Source organism: Gobius niger (assembly GCF_951799975.1).
Source record: "Gobius niger genome assembly, chromosome: 2".
NCBI classification, from domain to species: domain Eukaryota; kingdom Metazoa; phylum Chordata; class Actinopteri; order Gobiiformes; family Gobiidae; genus Gobius; species Gobius niger.
The window spans coordinates 9,059,597-9,078,809 of NC_136853.1; the positions used below are offsets into that span (position 1 = coordinate 9,059,597).

General features: G+C 41.5%; 1 protein-coding gene across 1 annotated transcript in view; it reads left to right on the top strand.

Moving 5' to 3' along the window:
- Positions 1-19,213, top strand: part of igsf9a (immunoglobulin superfamily, member 9a) — a gene marked incomplete at its 5' end in the record, with an annotated part of 123,514 nt that overhangs the window by 62,988 nt on the left and 41,313 nt on the right. Inside the window, 3 exons of the mRNA XM_079552236.1 lie at positions 602-744; positions 10,062-10,202; positions 15,750-15,866. Of these exons, the coding sequence (XP_079408362.1) occupies positions 602-744; positions 10,062-10,202; positions 15,750-15,866 (401 nt within the window). The remainder of the gene's footprint in view (positions 1-601; positions 745-10,061; positions 10,203-15,749; positions 15,867-19,213) is intronic.

Here is a 19,213-nt window from a genome sequence, read left to right on the forward strand (position 1 = left end):
AACATCGAGGGAACATCAGTGGACAGTTTTGAATTTCTGGAAGTGCATGTATCTCAGCACCTGAGCTGAACAACACGCACTAAATATTTAGTGCATAAGGCTTGCCAACGCCTGTATCATGAGAGACTTTAAACTCTCACCCTAAATGCTAAAACACTTTTACAGCTGCACCACTGAGAGTATCCTGACCGGCAGCATCACAGTGTGAATGGGGGGCTGCACTGAGCAGGATTGCCTGGCTCTCGGGAAAGTGGTCCACTCGGACGAGAGGACCTTGCAGATCAGTCTTCCTAAATTTACACATATACACCCAGAAATGCCGATGCAGGGGCCGAGAAGGTCATGAGGGACACCAACCAATCTGATAACAACCTGTTCTCCCTGCAGGGAGCATGCATTTTTAGTCAAAAGCTGATGAAAAAGTTAAACACACCAGTGACATGGCAATTTTATGGAGAAAAGTTGAACTAAAAAGGTAAATGTTCAAGAATGGTAGTGGCATAGATTGGGGGAAATAACTCTGACTCACTCAGTTTACGTACACAGTGGCCTAACCCAAATGTGCAGAGCAGTTTTCTCACTTCTCTCTGTTCTCTCTTAGACCCTGCTAAGTCTTCCCAGAGCCCCCAAGAGACCTACCTCCCCACGGGAAAGGACGGGCTGGTCAACTGCCCCTCTGTCGCACAGCCGCCGTTACTGCGTGTTGAATGGATCAAGGACGGAGAACCACTCGACCTCTCTTTGGTAAATACAATACACAGAGTTTTTTTTAGCTAAAACCAGGCGAGTCACAATTGAAGTGCCCTAAAATCACATACAGTAAGAGTCTCCAAGGCCTTCAGGCTCATCTGGAGTAAATGGTTATCGTGAAAATCTGCTCTCTTTGGACATAGGTTGTTTTATTGTCTCATCCTACTCCCTTTCGAGCATGAGCACTTATTCAATATATGCTCATGTTATACCACTTTTTATTGTGCTGGTAATAATATGAATCGTCTGTGTACAGCTATGCAATTAGCGCGACTGGACACATCTGACCACCACCATTGATTCACACACTCACATCATTCATCTTGGCCTATTGTACATGTTTTTAGTGGTAGGGCAAACCGGAGTACCCAGAGGAAACCTACTCAGACACGAGGAGAACAACGCCTCTCTAAATGAGCTGTCAGACAGCTGTAGTACATCCAGAACGCTGCTCCTCCAGTTCTGACAAGAACCAGGAAATATGACCATATTAGACTTTTTTTTTTTTTTTTTAAGTGATGTCTGCATACCTCAGGTCAGCATGAGAAATAAGGAGAAGCTCCCCCACACTGTCTCATTCAACGTTTTGATCTCACTCCCCTCCATCAGCTAGCAAAAAATATCACAAAAAGAGTGACTCAGTGTGCCGGAGCTTTGCTTTATGCCGTAGAGAGTTTTTGAAATACATAAGCCGCAGTCTTCCTTTCCAGGAGAGCCATAGAATGAATCAACCAGCAAAGACTAAAAAATGACAGGTTTCAAAAACAAACTCCGGTCTGACAAAAGGAATTCTCTGTGTCCAGACTCATTCCCAATATCTCTGACCAATTGTATCCTTTACAGGGATGAGTTTATAACCATGTTTCACAACTTTCAGGGTCACTTTTCAGGGTAATTGTCACAATAATGCTTACAAACACTGGCCAACAAGCTCACAATTTTCCCCGTAAAGCGCACTGGAAAAGTTAGCCTGCAAAAGTTCACTGGTTTCACGCAGAAAAACAAACTTCTGTAGTAATATTCCAGCGTTAGCATTCGGCTATTCAGAGCGTTAGCAACAGTGGCCGGCCTCCGTGAGACACACGGGGAAGCGTTGCATAATCATGAAGTCACACACACACACAATGACACGCCCCTACGCTCCGACTTTTTCACCCTGAGATTTCATGCATTTAAATATACCAATACTGTTATCAAAAACATGGTGAGGCTTCTTCGTGATCTCAACTAAAAGATTCTACAAAAAAAGGGGCACAATTTCGTCTGATCAATTAAAACATTTCCTGCAGGACGATCCTGTTGTACATTACTTGCTACACACAACATTCCGGGAGAATTTCAAACAAGAGCACACCTAAAGAGTTATTCTGTAAAATTGTTTAAGACCTAAAGCAACTCACATGAACAGAGTACATTTTCTCCGGTTTGGCTTTACCCAAATCTAAAAACCTCTTGAACAAAGCGTCAAAAAAGCTACGAAAACGAGGATGAAAGTTAAACAAAAAGAGGTAAGTAAGAGGTTGAAAGTAAAATAAAAAAAATATTTTTATGTTTTTATGTTTCATGGATTGATTTGATCTGCTTTCTTGCAATTCTTGTGTATGAGAATAAATTTGCCTTGCCTTGAGTAAAATATGATAAAAAGAGACAAATTTCATTAACGCACAACAAAGCTGTCACACTTCAGCATTTCCGGGGAGGGCCGGGGTGCCGTAAAGTTGTTTGTCCAGAGCACCAAACAGCCAGAACCGCAACTGCACCAAAGAATATTTTTGTCCTCCATAACATTTCAGTTAGTCTGGTCATGTTTTGCTCATAAAACCATTACAAGCCCAAAAGGCGGTCAAACACTTTGCATATGCACTCAGCAAACAAACATATCTGTCTCTGACATCCCCAAAGCTGTTTAATTTGTTCATTTTTCCGCCATGAAACTCTTCCTACCTCATCTTTGTTCGCTCTTTGGAGTCTTTGAACATCTCCGCTTTGACGTGTCGGGGACAGGACGCGCAGCTGGAAATTGTGGAGCGTTTTATTCCGCCAATTATTCCGATTCCAGCAAAGATGTCACTTGCGAGCTAACGTTTTCTCCCTGTGCCAGTGTGTGCCGGATAATGGCAGTTTTGACTTCATTAAACCCCGATGCTTTTGCAGTCAGTCAAAGCACAACACGAGCTTTGTGCTTTGGCTTAAGGCGAGGTACAAAATATGACAGATACTCAGATGTGGATTTTTTTTTTTTTAAATCAACGTTAAAAGCTCTTCAAAGTGTTCCCGTGGCATGTTTGTGCAAACCTGAGATGTGATAAGAGGCGGAGAGGAGATAGACAAAACCCTGATACAAATCATGGGGGAAAAATAGATCTGTCAGCATTAATGGTGAAGATGCTATGAGAGAAGTTCACACATCATTTTAGGAGCTTTGTCATGGGCACGTAAACAAACAATGACCTCCCTCTCTCTTGGTACAGCAGTGTTTTTTGCCCAAACTGCATTTGTAGTTTCTGTGTTCCACATTGTTTTACTAGATACTTTTGTACATCTTTGCTGTGTTTTTGGGAGGTTCAGTAGATTTTGTTCTACTGTTTTTACTGCAGAGTCATCAAGGGCCCAGCTTTTTTAAAAGTAACCAAACAGCTAGCTTATGAGTTAGACATTTGAGAGCTACACATTTCTTCTTCTGAAACACTGAAGAGGCAAGGAGAGCCTTCCACACCTGCAGCACAGTGGAGGCATCACAAGAGGTTACAGGAAACTACCATTGTTCTGGGGACTAAAACGGATTATATTCATCTGCTACGCTCTTCCCAGAAGGTGGAGAAAGACAGTTGTGGCACGGAGGAAGCTTAGCAGGAAGAAAAGGAAGGAGGAGGTGGAGCTGACCATTGTAGGACAACACACTCTGAAACAGGGACAAACCCGGCTGCACCGTTTCAGAGGAGCAGCCAGCCGCAATTTTGTTGTACAACTGTACAATCACAAATAAAGCACTTAGCTACTTACTTAACCGCTATACGACAAAGGCAGAAATATCTAACATAGATACAGACAGCAACGCGTCATGGAAGGAGGGTGATCGCGCCAAGTTGGAAAATAGAATATTTTGGGAAACACAAGTTTTCAGTCTTTTTAGCGATTTTCTGGCGAAATATAAACTTATTTATCACATACAAATAAAGTCAAGTCTAAATCAGGTCCATATGGTTTATTCACAGCAGATTGTTCAGTAGAAGCGAGAAAACGGCAGTCGTAGCATTAGCACGATGCTAACATGTAGCATAATGTTAGCATTCTTCGTTATTTATGTAGGTATTTATGGGCTGTTGAACCACTTTGCTCTTCATGTCTTTCTATCTTTATGGAGTAGAAAACTATATTCAGAATTCAGCATTTGTTAAAGTAGTTTATGAAAAAACTCTAGACTCTAGACTTTTCTCAAAATTATTTAACTTAACTGTTTTCATATATGACCATATATGGGCGATTCCAGAGATGCTGCTATGTGAAGTGTAATGGAAGTTCCTGACAGCTGCGGTTTAGGGATGGACAATCCCTGTATTTTCCAGTGTTTTGAGCTCATGCCATGTAATTCTAGTTTCTGGTTGGACCTGATAATGATGGTCTTGATGTAGGCAGTCTCTGTATACTCCTGGAGATCAGTTGTAAATTTTGTGACTCTGGTAAATGTAAAACCCTTAGATGGACAGACAGGCAGGATGCAAAGGATCAGTTTTTAGTGAGTTTATTTTTTCCAGTCTTTGTTCGTTTACGTTTCTTTTTGCCTTCAGAGCAAGAAGCGTAGTTTCTTTTGATTTCTTTTTGCCTTTAGGGCATGAGACATGGTTTTATCTCTGAAACAGAGGAGATGGAACAATTAGAAATCACATAAGTCCAACATGAATTAAGTAACAGAAATAAGGTCTGGTCAAAACATAACATAAAAGATCCAGACATGGATAAACAGGCATATAGGTAACAAAAAGGAACATGAACTTACAGGACGCATGCTCAGCATGAAGGCAGGGAAATGACAGAACAATGGAGTGCAGGGTCATATATAGGTGGATGATTGGTAATCATCACCAGGTGGTGGAGGGCGGAGTTAACAGGGAAGGTGTGCTTGATTTATCCACCATCTATGTGGATGTTCAGGGACTCCTTGGATGATGGGAATTTCTCACATCAGTGATATCGTTGTGAGTGGCAGCCTGCTTGAACATATTCCAATCCATTGTGTGAAAGCAGCCCCTGAGTTTCTCCAAGAGAAATTCCCTGGGCGAGGGGAGTCCGCCGTGTGTCTTTCCTCCCTTGGAGATCACACTGTCCGCTCTGCAGCAGGATAGCTACTCAAGCTGGATGGCTCTGTCCTGTATATTACAGTTGAGCCAAGTCTCAGTGATACACTGATTGACTTTCTACATGTCTACATACACTTGATGACTCACATTTTCTTTTTGTTCTTAAAGAACAACGAAGTAACTTGCTCACCTTTAATAAATCCTTTTCGTAGTCCCTCTTAATAATAATAATAATACATTTTATTTAAAAGCGCCTTTCAGAACACCCAAGGACACTGTACAATGGACACATTAAAAACATTAAAAACAAGAGCAACAGAATAAAACAGAGTACAAATGATTGAGAAGGTGAGCGCATAGCTGGTGTAGGACTGTCTGAACAGGTGAGTTTTGAGTTTGGATTTAAAGAGTGGCAAGGAGTCTATGGTACGGAGGTCGGAGGGGAGAGAGTTCCAGAGCTGGGGAGCAGAGCGGCTGAATGCTCTGTGCCCCATGGTGATGAGTTTGGCTGGTGGGACGGAGAGTTTGAGTGTGGAGGAGGAGCGGAGAGTGCGGGCAGGAGTTGCGATGTGGCGGAGGTCAGATATGTACGGAGGGGCCAGGTTATGAAGTGCTTTGAATGTGATGAGCATTTTGAAGTTGATTCTTTGTTTTATGCGAAGCCAGTGGAGTTGTTGTAGGACGGGGGTGATGTGATGAGAGGTAGGGGTCTGTGTGATGATTCAAGCTGCAGAGTTTTGGAGGAGTTGGAGTTTCTGGAGGGATTTGTTGGGAAGAGCGAACAGAAGTGAGTTGCAGTAATCATTGCGGGAGGTAACGAGGCTGTGGACGAGAATGGCGGTGGTGTGGGGGGCGAGAGAGGGGCGGAGACGAGAGATGTTGCGTCGGTGGAAATATTCAGACCGAGTGATGTTATTGATGTGAGACTGGAAGGAGAGTGTACTGTCGAGGATGACACCCAGACTCTTAACCTGAGGGGAGGGAAGGACAGATGAGTTGTCGGAGGGAATAGGAAAACTGTTAGATTTGGAGAGAGTGGAGGAGGTGCCTACGAGAAAGACTTCTGTTTTGGAGCTGTTCAGTATGAGGAAGTTGGAGGAGAACCACGAATACATTTCTTGTAGACAGAGGGCAAGGGAGGATGGAGGAAGAGATGAAGATGGTTTTGGTAGAGAGGTAGAGCTGGATGTCATCCGCATAGCAATGGAAATGAATGTTGTGTTTATGAAGGAAGTGACCAAGTGGGAGAATGTAGATAATGAAGAGGAGGGGCCCCAGGACAGAGCCCTGGGGCACACCAGCAGAGACAGGGAACGTGTAGGACTTGTGGGATTTGAGTTGAATGAACTGTGTGCGGCCAGAGACAAAGGAAGTGAACCAAGCAAGGGGAGTGTGGGTTATGCCAATGGAAGAGAGTCTGTCAAGGAGAGTGGAATGAGAAATGGTGTCAAAAGCTGAAGTGAGGTCAAGGAGGATAAGGATGGAGAGTAAACCGGAGTCAGAAGCTATGAGGAGGTCGTGTAGGGGACGGAAACCGGATTGAAACTTCTCGTAGATATTGTTAGTGATGAGATGGTTGTGGAGTTGAGCGGCAACAGATTTTTCAAGTATTTAAGAGATGAAGGGAAGGTTTGAAAGGGGACGTAGGTTGTCGAAGTTGGTGGGATCCAGACCGGGCTTTTTCAGGATTGGTGTGACTGTGGTAGACTTGAGTGAGGGAGGGACAGTACCAGAGATAAGAGATGAGTGGATGATATTGGTGATAAAGGGGGCAAGTGAAGGGAGGCAGGATTTAACAAGAGCTGTAGGGAGGGGGTCAAGCGGACAGGTTGAGAGTTTGGATTTGAGGATGAGATCGGAAATGGCTTGAACGGAGGGGAGGATGAAGCTGGAAAATGTAGTTGTAAGAGAAGAGTAGGGGGCTGAGGAGTCCACTCCAAAGACTGGAGCTCCACATGAGATCAGGTGTTGATGGATATTGGAGATCTTGGAGACAGGACATGAGTGAGTGACAGAAGTCAGTGGATTGCATGTAGTGGGGGAGAGTCAGGGGGGTTTGTGATATTGGTGAGGAGAGAGAAGAGAGTTTTAGAGTTATGTTGATTGGAGTAAATTAAACCGGAGTAGTAGGCGGATTTGGCAGAGGAGAGATTGTCCTTGTATTGCACGATATGATTATTGTACATTTCTTTGTGTATAGTGAGTCCGGTTTTATTGTGAAGTCGTTCTAGTTGTCGTCCTTGAGATTTGAGCTGATGGAGGGCGGGGGTGAATCAGGGTGCGGAGTGGGAGAAAGAGACATGTCTGGTTTTGAGTGGAGCATGAATTTCCAACAGGTTATGGAGATTGCTATTGTAGTGGGAAACCAGATCGTGCGGTGAGATATTATGATTAGTACTGGGGAGATTGTTAATGTCTGAGGAGAAGGTGGCAGTGTATATATCTTTGACCTTGCGGAAAGAAATGACTCTGGGGAGGATGATTTTGGAGAGGGTGGAGTTGGTGTTGAAAGTAATGAGCATATGGTCGGAGTATGGGATTGAATGAGGTTTACAGTCAGTGGGAGTGGGACCGGAGCAACAGACTAGATCCAGGATGTGACCTTTACAGTGAGTAGAGACATTGATGTGTTGTTGCAAACCAAAACTATCTAAACAGCATGAAAAGTCTTTGGTGAGAGCATTACTGTTGTTGTCCATATGAACATTGAAGTCACCAAGAATAATTGCATTTTGAGATATGGATGAGAAATGTGTTTAAGTCTTTGTTGTGTTTTGCTGGGCGGCAGATGGTGGCAACAATTGTAGGAGAGGGTCCAGGCAGCAGTGAGTCGGAGTACTCGAAGGAGGAGAACACAGGAGCAGCAGGCACCGGAACAATTTTCCAACTCTCAAGCATGTGTAGCATAGCGAGACCTCTGCCCTGGCGGCCGCATGTGCGGGGCTGGCAGACGTAAACAAACCATGGTGGAACGGAGTCTTTGAGAGACGCAAAGTCATTTGGCTGCTGCCATGTTTCGGTCAGGCACAAGAAGTCGAGCTTACAGTCAACAAGGACATCGTGGATCAGATGCCCCTTGCTGCTAAGAGAGCGGATGTTAAGGAGACCGAAACTGGCGGAGCTGTTCTTGGCCGCCGCGGAGTTAGCCGACCTAGCCAAGCTGGCCAGGACACTGTGATCAACATCTCGAGCAGCGTTGCAGGAGTGGCGGCGTGTAGACCAGATTGACTTTATTGGGTTAGAGTCATTGTATTGGAACTTACGGCGAGATCCACGGTGAACTTATCTCCGTCGGGGCTGGAAAGCGATGTCCGGGGGGATGTCACGCCCGAGCCCAGGTGGTAGAGGAGGAGCGGAGACGTGGTGCCGAAGTTTTAAAAGATCGACAGCGGAATATTGGAGGAGAGCGTTAGTTTGCAAGTGGACGAGGGACACGACGAGCCAGATGACAGTAAACCAGCGTGTTATTTGGTAGATCCACATTGTTTCCCTGGAGGGAAGCAAAGGATCCCAAGCCAGGGATCCCAGGTAGGAATGTTACAAACAGCCACTAATGCGACTGACAACAGCAAACTACCATAGATCTAGGTCGCAGACCAGTAGTCCTTTAGTTACTACGTAGTCACGACATCCAATGTTGGGGTAAAACAAGTGTTAATGGAATGATTGGGGGGTCTTTCATCTCCCCCTGCTGTGTCTGGCCAGAAAACCACCCTTGCAACTTTCCCTGCTCCGGGTCGGAGGTGCAATACACATAATGAATATATGAATATAATAGAATTACGAAGAAGAAGCTAGCAGGTTCATGGGCAAAGCTAACTACGGACTAGCACCACTTTAGCAGTACTTAAAGCCTTTTAAAGCCATAAAGTTTGAGTGACAAAAATGATCTCCATTGTGGAATTGGATGTACAATATCCCTCTCTCCCTTTGTCTTTTCTGTCAGCGTAGTATTTACTCTCACAGACAATGAGTAAAAAAAAAAACGCAACATGCTACGACACCTGCAGTGGCCTCTAGGGGCATGAGTTACTTAGTTCTGCTTTAACATGCTGGAATGTGAAACATGGCATTTCATCATGCACAGGTTGTTCATTTCATTTTATGATTTGATTTGATGATAAAAGTTAAATTATTATTCTTTTTTGACGCAGCTCTCTAATCAAATGCACTTTTCCCAGTCACTTTCACATAACCATTGTATCTACAGACTACTTCCACTACAAGCCTTTTGACACTTACTGTTATTCACATTTTATAATCCCAGCATGTTTTATGTTTTATATGGAAGTATTATGCTTTCGCAGGTAATCGGTAATAGTCTCAAACACATCTTTATATAGACACCTTACACTTTGTTGGCTAGAAAATGCAATCATTTTTAGATCACAAACTGCTTAAACAAAATATCCAGTAGTTTCACTTCCTGATTTTCTAGTGAGCCTCTCTGTTCCCCCTCACTGCGCAGCTGTTTTAATTTTTAAATAGAAAAAAGGAAAGAATTCAATTTCACATAACACCCTCCTTGAAAATTAGAAAGAAGGTCAATGTAAAGAAAAGGCAGAAACAATTGAAATAATTCAATGGCCTGGTCAGGATTTTTAGGTCTGCCATTGCTAATTAATGTTCTACACAGAGTCCTATGAACTTAACCACTTTATGACTGTGGCTACGAAACATCAAACATAACAGCCGCAGAGATTATGTGGGTTTCAGGTGCTTAAAAACTGCCAATGTTCATACGCAAAAGCATAGAAAAAGGAATTTAGAAATATGCAGTTCAATAAGACATAAGCTGGGAATGCAATAATGTAAACCAATTCACTATGTGGAGTTTGAATTTGGTTTATACACCCCATATCGACGCTGCTCTCTCAAAGGGTCTTTGGTTCAGACTGAAATCTAGTTTTATGTAGTTTACGTGAAATTTTTTACTTTTTTTTACTTTTACCTCTGTATTAGTACTCCTGAGAACCCTTTTCTACTCTCCTCTGACTGAAGGTGTTTTTGCAGTTCCCAGGTTGGACTCTCACTCCAGAAGGCTCTCTGGTGATGGCCACAGTAAATGATGATGTGGAGGGAGTCTACACTTGCACACCTTTCAACAGCTACGGCACTATGGGACCATCCGGGCCAATCACGGTCAAGCTCCAGGTACAATTCTCACTGACCTATGTGATTCTGTCTTCAGGGGTTGTAACTCCAAGCTGGGAAAGCTTTTTTTTCACCCCAAGTTGTGTTCCAATAGTCAAGTTGGAAAGTTTAATGAATGCAGTCATGTAAATGAAGCTACGGGGGTGGTAAACAATTTGACACAATATGGACTTTTAATTAATTATTAATTAAGCTATTTAAGGCAAGAGGCGGGAGATTAAATTATTGATTTTTCACGTAGTCGCCACACTTGATATTGTTAGCTAGGTTTCTCCTTCTAATCTCCTTCTCGTTCTAAGGTCAGAGTATAAAAAGGACACAACTTACCCTGTACAGTGCTTATTTTATAATGATTTGTCCGCTAGCAAGCCGTAGGCTGTTTTCCCACGCGCAAATCACAATCACAAATATTGACATACAGTATTTTGTATCCACGTATACTGCGAAAGGCAACCGAAATGATGCTGATAACCGGATATGGTAAACACCATACAGCCTCAGCTAAACCAAGAGAAATGTACTCAGAACATGCGCCAAACTTACTAAACTTTAGAGACCGTTTTCTCAAAATGAGAAAACTCAAACAACATCTCCACTTTAGTAGCTCCTACAGACACTAAATTTTCCAGTCTTGAACTTTTTATTCAGAGAGATTTTTTAATATCTATTTCCCGGGCTGATCTATAGAGCTTTGAACCCAATGAACGAGGCAAAATAAAAAAGAATGCAGATTTATCACTTGTAAGTAATATATCAACAAAATAAAACCATAAATTTAAACCTGGCTGTGTCCATTATTTAGTTTTTGTTGCTGAAAATATTGACAATTTTGGCCAGTTTTATGCATAAAATGACTTACATGAAAATGTATTATGACAGAATGCAATACATTTTGTCTGATTTACATTAATAGTGTACAGCAAAAATGTTCAAATTGATATTTCTAAATCATTATTTTCATTCCCTGCAGTGTCTCACCTTAAAATCTGAACAGTTGGTTTATATTAATGATCTTATAAATAATAATGCATTTGAGAACGCAGTGTGCTCTGGTTTAAATTAACCTGTGGTGGAAGTTAGCAACATTAGCATTGCAGAGCTAACAGTCCATTTCAACTCAGCTGCTGCAGGAGCTGAGTGATACATTGTATGTCAATCCAACACGACTTTCCAAGAGGAAATTCCAAATCGACGTTTCATCTGCAGTTATCCATATGGCCATATTAGACCGTCTTACATTTTTGTGCGATCGTTTGGTGTCGACTCTGTGCCGACACCTCTCTTTGATCAGATTATAAAATAAACTTTTTTTGTACCATTGTAAACCATTTGGATTAGATACTGAATTTCCTTTTAATTTAATTTCCTTTTTACTTTATTACTTCGAGCCAGAAGTGTTACAAAGTCTTACAAACGCACCTAGCTTAACTGTGCCTTGTAAAAATACAATGAATGAGTGTTTTAAGCTGTGAAGAGGAATACGGGCTAAAAGATAAAACAAAAACTGATTTTGACATGATTTTGAAAATATCATAGTAACATGATTAAAAAAGCTCAGAGTTATAGTCCTTGTTATTAGAATGAAAAAAATAATTTCTACCTTAAAGGGGCTGGATGCAAGTTTGCCATTTTATACTCACTACTGCCACCTCAGGCCATATGTGTAACTGTACCTTCTATATTAAGCTCGAGCATAACAGCACTTCGGACCCAAAGTGACACCTTTTTCAGTGACAGTGCAGGATTTTAGAGGCAGTTTTGGTGAACAGGTCTGAGCTCATTCTACACATTAGGACATGGCTGTAACATATAGGGAGAGGAAAAATGCATAATTTTAACATTTAAACTCCCTATAGTCCCTTTAACTTTAAAGTAAAGGCTACCTTGCTGTCATTGTATGTAAAACTATGATAAAACCTTGACTTCAAGTTGAACCTTTTTGATGGAAACATTTCTGAGGAGACAAAAAGAAATTGTCCTACAACAGTTTGAATAATTGTACAATATGTCACAAATTCTTAAACTCACTTTTTAATTAGTTTCAAGTTAATGTTTGAAAGTTTATTCAGTGTGGTATGAAGATCATGACCAGGAGGGGAAAAAGACTATATTGAAAATACATTTAATTCAGTGCTCAGTCTTGTCCCCACACCTTCTGTTTTTGTTTGTTTAGCTGACAAAAATATCCTTCAATTCATTTTTCATCCTTCTTAAAGGCACTTGGGAATATAATTTTGCTAAATTGACTCAAAACAAGTAATGGGTGCTCAAACCCAGTATCCAAACAGCCCTTATGGTCCCCTTTTCACAGCTGAGTAAGGAGTCGATGACCACTTGAATTCAAGCCTCGTGTTTGGCTACTTGAAGACAAAGCAAAGCAGCAACATGTCCACAGGGAGTTTCGAGTCAGGTCTGTGGAGAGATGGACCCCAAGTAAAGACACTTTAAAAATTGACAAATACTTCACTTAAAAGGTTAAAAGTAACTCTGGTTTACTTTTGATGTGTTATAAAGTTATCTCCTGTCTTTCTTGCTGTACCCAACTGTCCATCTCTCTGTACTTTATAATTAGCCACTCCTGTATCTGTCACACTAAATTAAAATACCAGAAAGCAAGGCAAGGCATGTTTATTTATACACGCATTTCGTAGACATGTCGACTCAATGCTCAACTACGCTTTTTTGACCTTTTCCTATGGACGTGTAAGCCCTTTGCCATTATTGGAACTCCCGCTGTCCACATTGACAGCTCAATTGGGTGGGTAATTGTGGGGCTAATCTCTTTGTTACTTAGATAATATGGTCTTAAGCTACAATACGGCAAGACACTGCACGTGAATGGGAGAGAAAACATATATTTGTGCTTATAGAATATAGAATAAATGTTTAAAATTGATTGATCCAGGTTTAAATTTGTGTTTTCTTTGTTGACATATTAGAAACGCATATTTTTGACTGGTGGTTTTATTGTTTAGCATAATCTGGGTTTAACTGTGGGGAAAAAACTGCTCAAATAAAAAAAAAATTGTGTCTCGAGGTGTTGCTTAGTTATTTTCTGTTTAAGGCCCCTTCAGGAAGCCAAGTGGTTTTCTCCCGGAGATAAAGCAATATTAGCCGCGACAAGCTAACAACCAGCTCGAAACATTCATTGAAAACAAGCAGCATATTATGCACAAATAACGTCAATAAAGCAGGCAACTACTTGAAGTAGCCTTTATGCTGATCACACACTGAGCCTGGCTTTACACATTTGTGGTTTATTGCAGACTTTTCATCAACAATGAGCTGTAGTCGATTATAACAAGCTAACGGGGGTAACCTCGAATAACCATTGTCCACCTGCACAGATAATGTCCGTCTTTTGAATCGTATGGGCTCCTGCAGATCCTAGTGTCGTCCATGGGGGTATAGTTAGAGATCCATAGGGCATGACAGTAGCAAAGAGGGACAAGACCGACCAAACAGCAGTTTTTTTCAGGCAAGAGCCCCTTCCAATCGTCCGGTGTGGAAGGTTCGTCTCCAAATCATATCCTGTGTGGCCATTGTTCACAAAGTGATAAAGAGTAGCTCTTTTCTGACAATAAAAATTAAAATGCAACGATCGTAGTTTCAATACTGTGGAGAAAACGAGCGGAGTGTTGTGATGATGCCTCAGACAGCGTGTGGAGGGGGCGTGTCGGAAAGGGTCAGAGGTTCTTAAAGAGACAGGGGCCTATTTCAAGACGTTCAGTACTGCCATTTTGAAAGAGCAATTTTATACAAGGCAGTTATTTTAATTTACTGCATTTACAGACCAACATAAGGTTGCGTCATCATTGTAGTGTGATATAGACTGGTGCTATGTGATTGAAAAAAGCATAATACCCCCTCTTTAAGATTATAATGACAGTAATAATAACGAAAAAATAATAATAATATTTTAAATAATAATAACTTGAAGCCCGACCAGGCTCAGGTTGGACACAGAGGACACATTTTGTTGTACAGTTGGAGACCCCCCACCCGGCTCATGTGCAAAACGAGTAGCACGTGCAAAAGTAGAGCAGCAGCAGAGTCATTGGTGCTCTACTTATTTACATATTATATTTGTGGCCCTATTACTAGAATACACATCATTTCAAATACAGATGAATTTTGGATGATTACAATATCGTCCAAATGTTCATTTATTTCTGTAATTCAACTTAAAATGTGAAGCTAATATATGATACAGACGCATTACGTGCAAAGTGACATATGTCAAGCCTTTATTTGTTATAATTTTGATGATTATGGCTTACAGTCCATTTTCAAAATATTCTAATTGTATGAGATTGTTTATTTGTTTTTTACAAGCTGAGTCATAATAATCAAAATTTTAACAAATAAAAATAAGTCCATCATATGTTAGTTTAACAGTTTCAGTTGAATAACAGAAATGAATGCACTTTTTAACGATTTTCCAATTCTAATCTAATGCCAATCACAATTATCGAGCCTTACTTCCTTTGGCTTCTGCCAATCAGAATTGGCTGCAGGAGAATTGTTTGTCTGCGCTGCAGTCGTGGAAAACAAACTCCATGTGTGTCTCACGCAGTCCGAAACAAGCGACGAGTGTTTCGTGACCAGCAGCACGGGTTGTGTAATGGAATCATCATTTGTTCATGGCGTGGGTTGTGAGTGGTCAAATAAAGACAATCGCCACATGCGCGTAGCATTGTAATAAACTGCTTCATCTTTACAGCAGGTTTTTGATGTAAAATGCAGCCTGTGATTCAGAGAATGAATTCATATATCTGAATAGGGAAAACATAGGCTATACATAAAATGAGCCCTGTTCTCCCATACGCACTAATGTAATTATGAACTCTTGTTTCACCCAAAGGGGGCGCAGACTCATCAAACATTCCTGGATGTTGCTCCCATCTATAGAACAGGCCAATAATAGACAAACTCCAGAACAAGAAGTCCAAAGTGTACAGTATTTGTTTCGCTACAGAATGGAATAATTGTGCTTCAAAATCCAAGAAATGCTCAAACAACATAGTATGTGCTTCTGTTATGTACAAAGTCCAGACCACATCAACTGGGATGTACAGATGCGGCTGAGTGGTTAGTTGTGCTTGTTGCGATAACACAACGAATGCCAAATCCACATTTGGTATTCTTCGTCTTTGTTTCAATTGTCTTTTAGTTGGACCAACATACACCAGATAACAAAGGATCTCGGAACGTATGGCTGTCATTATAAAAGGCAACACAGACTGTCCTTTTGCCAAAACAAAAAATTAAACCATGGTTCACTCTCTTCTTTGAGACTTTTTGGCACTGAAAGGGTCACTGTATCCACAAGATGGGGCAATATTCTCCCTCACAAAGAAAAAATGTGTTGGACAGATACACTGAACACTATGGTACCTCATGGACTGAATGATGTTTTCGGTATGTCAGTATTCCTGTCTGAAAAGTAATGTATTAAACATAATGTGATACCTTTTACACTTTGTGGTGATGCTTGCATGGCCTTCTTCAACTTGTCTTTTAGTTAATTCTTTGGTGTGTTCCCAGGACCCCCCATGGTTCAGCATGGTGCCAGAAGTGCAGTACACAGAGGAGGTGGGGAGGAGTTTGCTGGTGCCGTGTCAAGCAAATAAGGACCCCACCGTGAAAGTAACATGGAGCAAGGTAATCATGCAGCGGGAACTCTCGTGCTAACAATGCACTAGTTACAGTTAAGCTAGGGATAAACTATGTAGCTTTCCCGGTCTAAAGATAGTTTGTAAAGACTGGGAGGTTTCGGAATTGCATAAGAGAATATTGCACGATTACTGAAATGCCAGAGCAATATAAATAAAATGGGGCAGTAAAGAGGGGCTCAATTAGCAATTTCAAGAAAAGACATTAAGTAAGTAAGTGCTTTATTTGTCATTGTGCAGTTGTACAACGGAATAGCGTAGTTCAGATGTAAGGGTTAGTCCTGAGCTGCTGCACCTGAGCGCGCCGACAACCTAAACAGCATGTTTTTGGAGGTAGAGGAAACTGGAGCACCTGAAGGAATCCCGGCTGGCTGCCTTCCGCACTCCTTTGAAACAGTGCACAGCCTCCTGTGTTTATTCCTGTTTCAGAGCATGGTGTCTCGCACTGCCATTGCCATTGGCAGGACACGTTGATACCAAACCATTTCACTGGTAATAAGCAATATACAAAACGTAATCATGCCATACTGTTTAATGCCTGTTTAACACGTTGGACAATGGCAGTTTATCGATGGCTGGAGCGATACGCAGTACAGGAAACAACATTGTCCGAGCTTCCGCTGAGCCATGTTGGAAACAATTGTGCAAGGCAATCAACAACAGAAAATCCAACAGCACTAAAATCCCACCACTTTCAAAGTGTCATGTTCACAGAGTCCTTTTCCTTTGGCTAAATCTTCCTTTGAAGCAAATTGTACCAGTTAAAAAGTCACAATGTTGTCATTTTGGTCCCCAATCGAAGTGACTCAATGTGAAAGCAACCTAAATGACCCAACAGGGAGTTCTGGGCTCTTCACAACACAGCTTTTGGAATAAATCACTTTTATTCCAATCCTACAATGTCTGAATGTGCTAATGACTTGGCCCACTGTGTTGGCAAATCAGCAGAATTTGTAGTTAAACCTAAGGAGACGATCCAAACAAATCTTAGTAACGTTCATTGTGTCTACTTGTTATAAGTATAACTTTCAAAGTTAATTTAGTCAGACACTACCCAGAGATTACGCCCCCTGCCCTGAGACCATTGGGCAGCAGGGGGCGTGGCCAGTCTGATGGACTGTCAGGACCGTCATTGGGTCATTGAAGGCCGATACCCCAAAAAGGTTTTTTCCAACTTACTGTGTTCGTTCCAGTTGTTCAACTTTTTTATGTGGAAAAATATATATATTTGTGCTTATTTGACCTTGTAGTGACCCAACAGCTTTATGAGTGGTCAGCCTGGCGCCTTTACTTTCCATCATGGTGCCCTCTACAACGCACCAGGATAAATTGTTTTGTAGGTTTTCTGGTGAGAGGGTCTGCAGTGAAACCCTTCAAAACAATTGATCCTGGAGCTGACCACTCATACAGCGGAGCAACAGGCTCAAAAATGCAATATCTTTTTGTAATTTTTCTTTATTTCAGTTGCACGTTTACAGGAAACGAGCCGCTGCACGCCACAAACTGTGTAAACTCACCGATAGTTGACCGAGGCAGAAGGACGCTCTTCCCCAGAGCTCTATCCACCCAAAAAACTATTCAAGTTAGCAGAGTGGGACCTCTTTAGGTGTTATTGTCGCTGCACGTAAATCCTGTCGTCGGATAATTGCATTAAAGGCGCTGATACAGTCAGGTCTAATATATATATATATATATATATATATATATATATATATATATATATATATATACTCAATTCGATGTAAAAGATGTACATAAACTGCAGACTTTCAGCTTTGATCGGATGAACGGTGTAGGAATTACAAGCATTTGTATGTGTGCCTCCCACAATTCAAGGGACCAAAAGTAATGGGACAAAGTCACAATTATAAATGTAACTTTTTTCTTTTTAATATTTGTTTGCAAATCAATCAATCAAACTTTATTTATAAAGCGCTTTTTATACTGAAAGGTATCACAAAGTGCTTTACAGATAACAACATGGTGTACATGTTGTGATCACCCTCCCATATATATTATATATTAGGACTAAATGAATAGATGTCAGTTAAAAGCAAAGCTAAAAAGGTGGGTCTTGAGCCTGCTCTTAAAAACATGAACGTTCTCTGCAACCCTGAGCTCCTCCTCAGGTGGTTCCAGAGGCGAGGGCCGTAATATTGGAAAGACGTCTCGCCATGAGTCTTTTTGTTGACTTTAGGAATAACTAGGAGACCCCTGCCGGAAGCGAAGGGGCCGTGAAGGTTCATAAGGTAAAAGCAGTTCTGAAATATAAAGAGACCAAGACCATTAAGACATTTAAAAACCATTAAAATAACTTTAAAATCGATCCTGAAACACACGGGGAGCCAATGCAGCGATTCTAAAACCGGTGTAATGTGGTCCCGCCTCCTGGTCTTTGTCAGGACACGAGCTGCTGAATTTTGTAAAAGTTGTAAACCTGAGATACTCTTTTTGGGAAGACCTGAAAGCAGGGCATTACAGTAGTCAATACAACTGGTGATAAAAGCATGCATTAGCGTCTCCGTGTTGGCCCGAGAGAGAATGGGGCGGACTCTGGCTATGTTCTTTAGATGGTAAAAACCTATCTTTGTGATATTAATGTGCGGAATAAAAGTCAGCTCAGAGTCAAAAATCACACCCAGGTTTTTCACCTGTGAGGACGGATTAATAGACAGTGACTGTAGTTTGGGTAAAAGTCTCTCTCTCTGACCCTCAGGGCCGATGATTAACATTTCAGTTTTGTTATGGTTAAGCTGCAGAAAGTTTTCTGTCATTCAGAATTTGATTCTAAAATGCAGTTAAAAAGTGCATCTATTGTTAATTACGGCCTGAAATCCTGAAGTCAACAGACGCTTGGTTTCATCTCTGGTGGTGCTCTGCCAGGCCTCTACTGTAAATGTCTTGTCTTGTGTAAAAGCTTGTTCTTGGGGCATTTTCCTTCAGTTTGGTCTTCAACAAGGGAAATGCTACTCAATTGGATTCATGCCAGGTGATTGATTTGACCATTGAATAACATTCCACTTCTTTGCCTCAAAAAGCTCTTTGATGGCTTTGGCAGTAGCTTCGGGTCATTGTCCATCTGCACTGAAGCATTGTCCAAGCATTTGGCTCAATATGAGCACATAATATTGTCCAAAACACATAAATACGAGGGAACCAGTTCCATTGGCCGCCATAAAAAGCCCATGCCATGATGCTGCACCACCATGTTTCACTGATGAGGTGGTACTACGTGCAATAATCTCTGTATTAGTGCCACTTTATTCTCTGTACCAGCGTCACTTATTGACAACCTGCAACAAAAATCATAAGGGGCGGAATTATAGCAATAAGGAA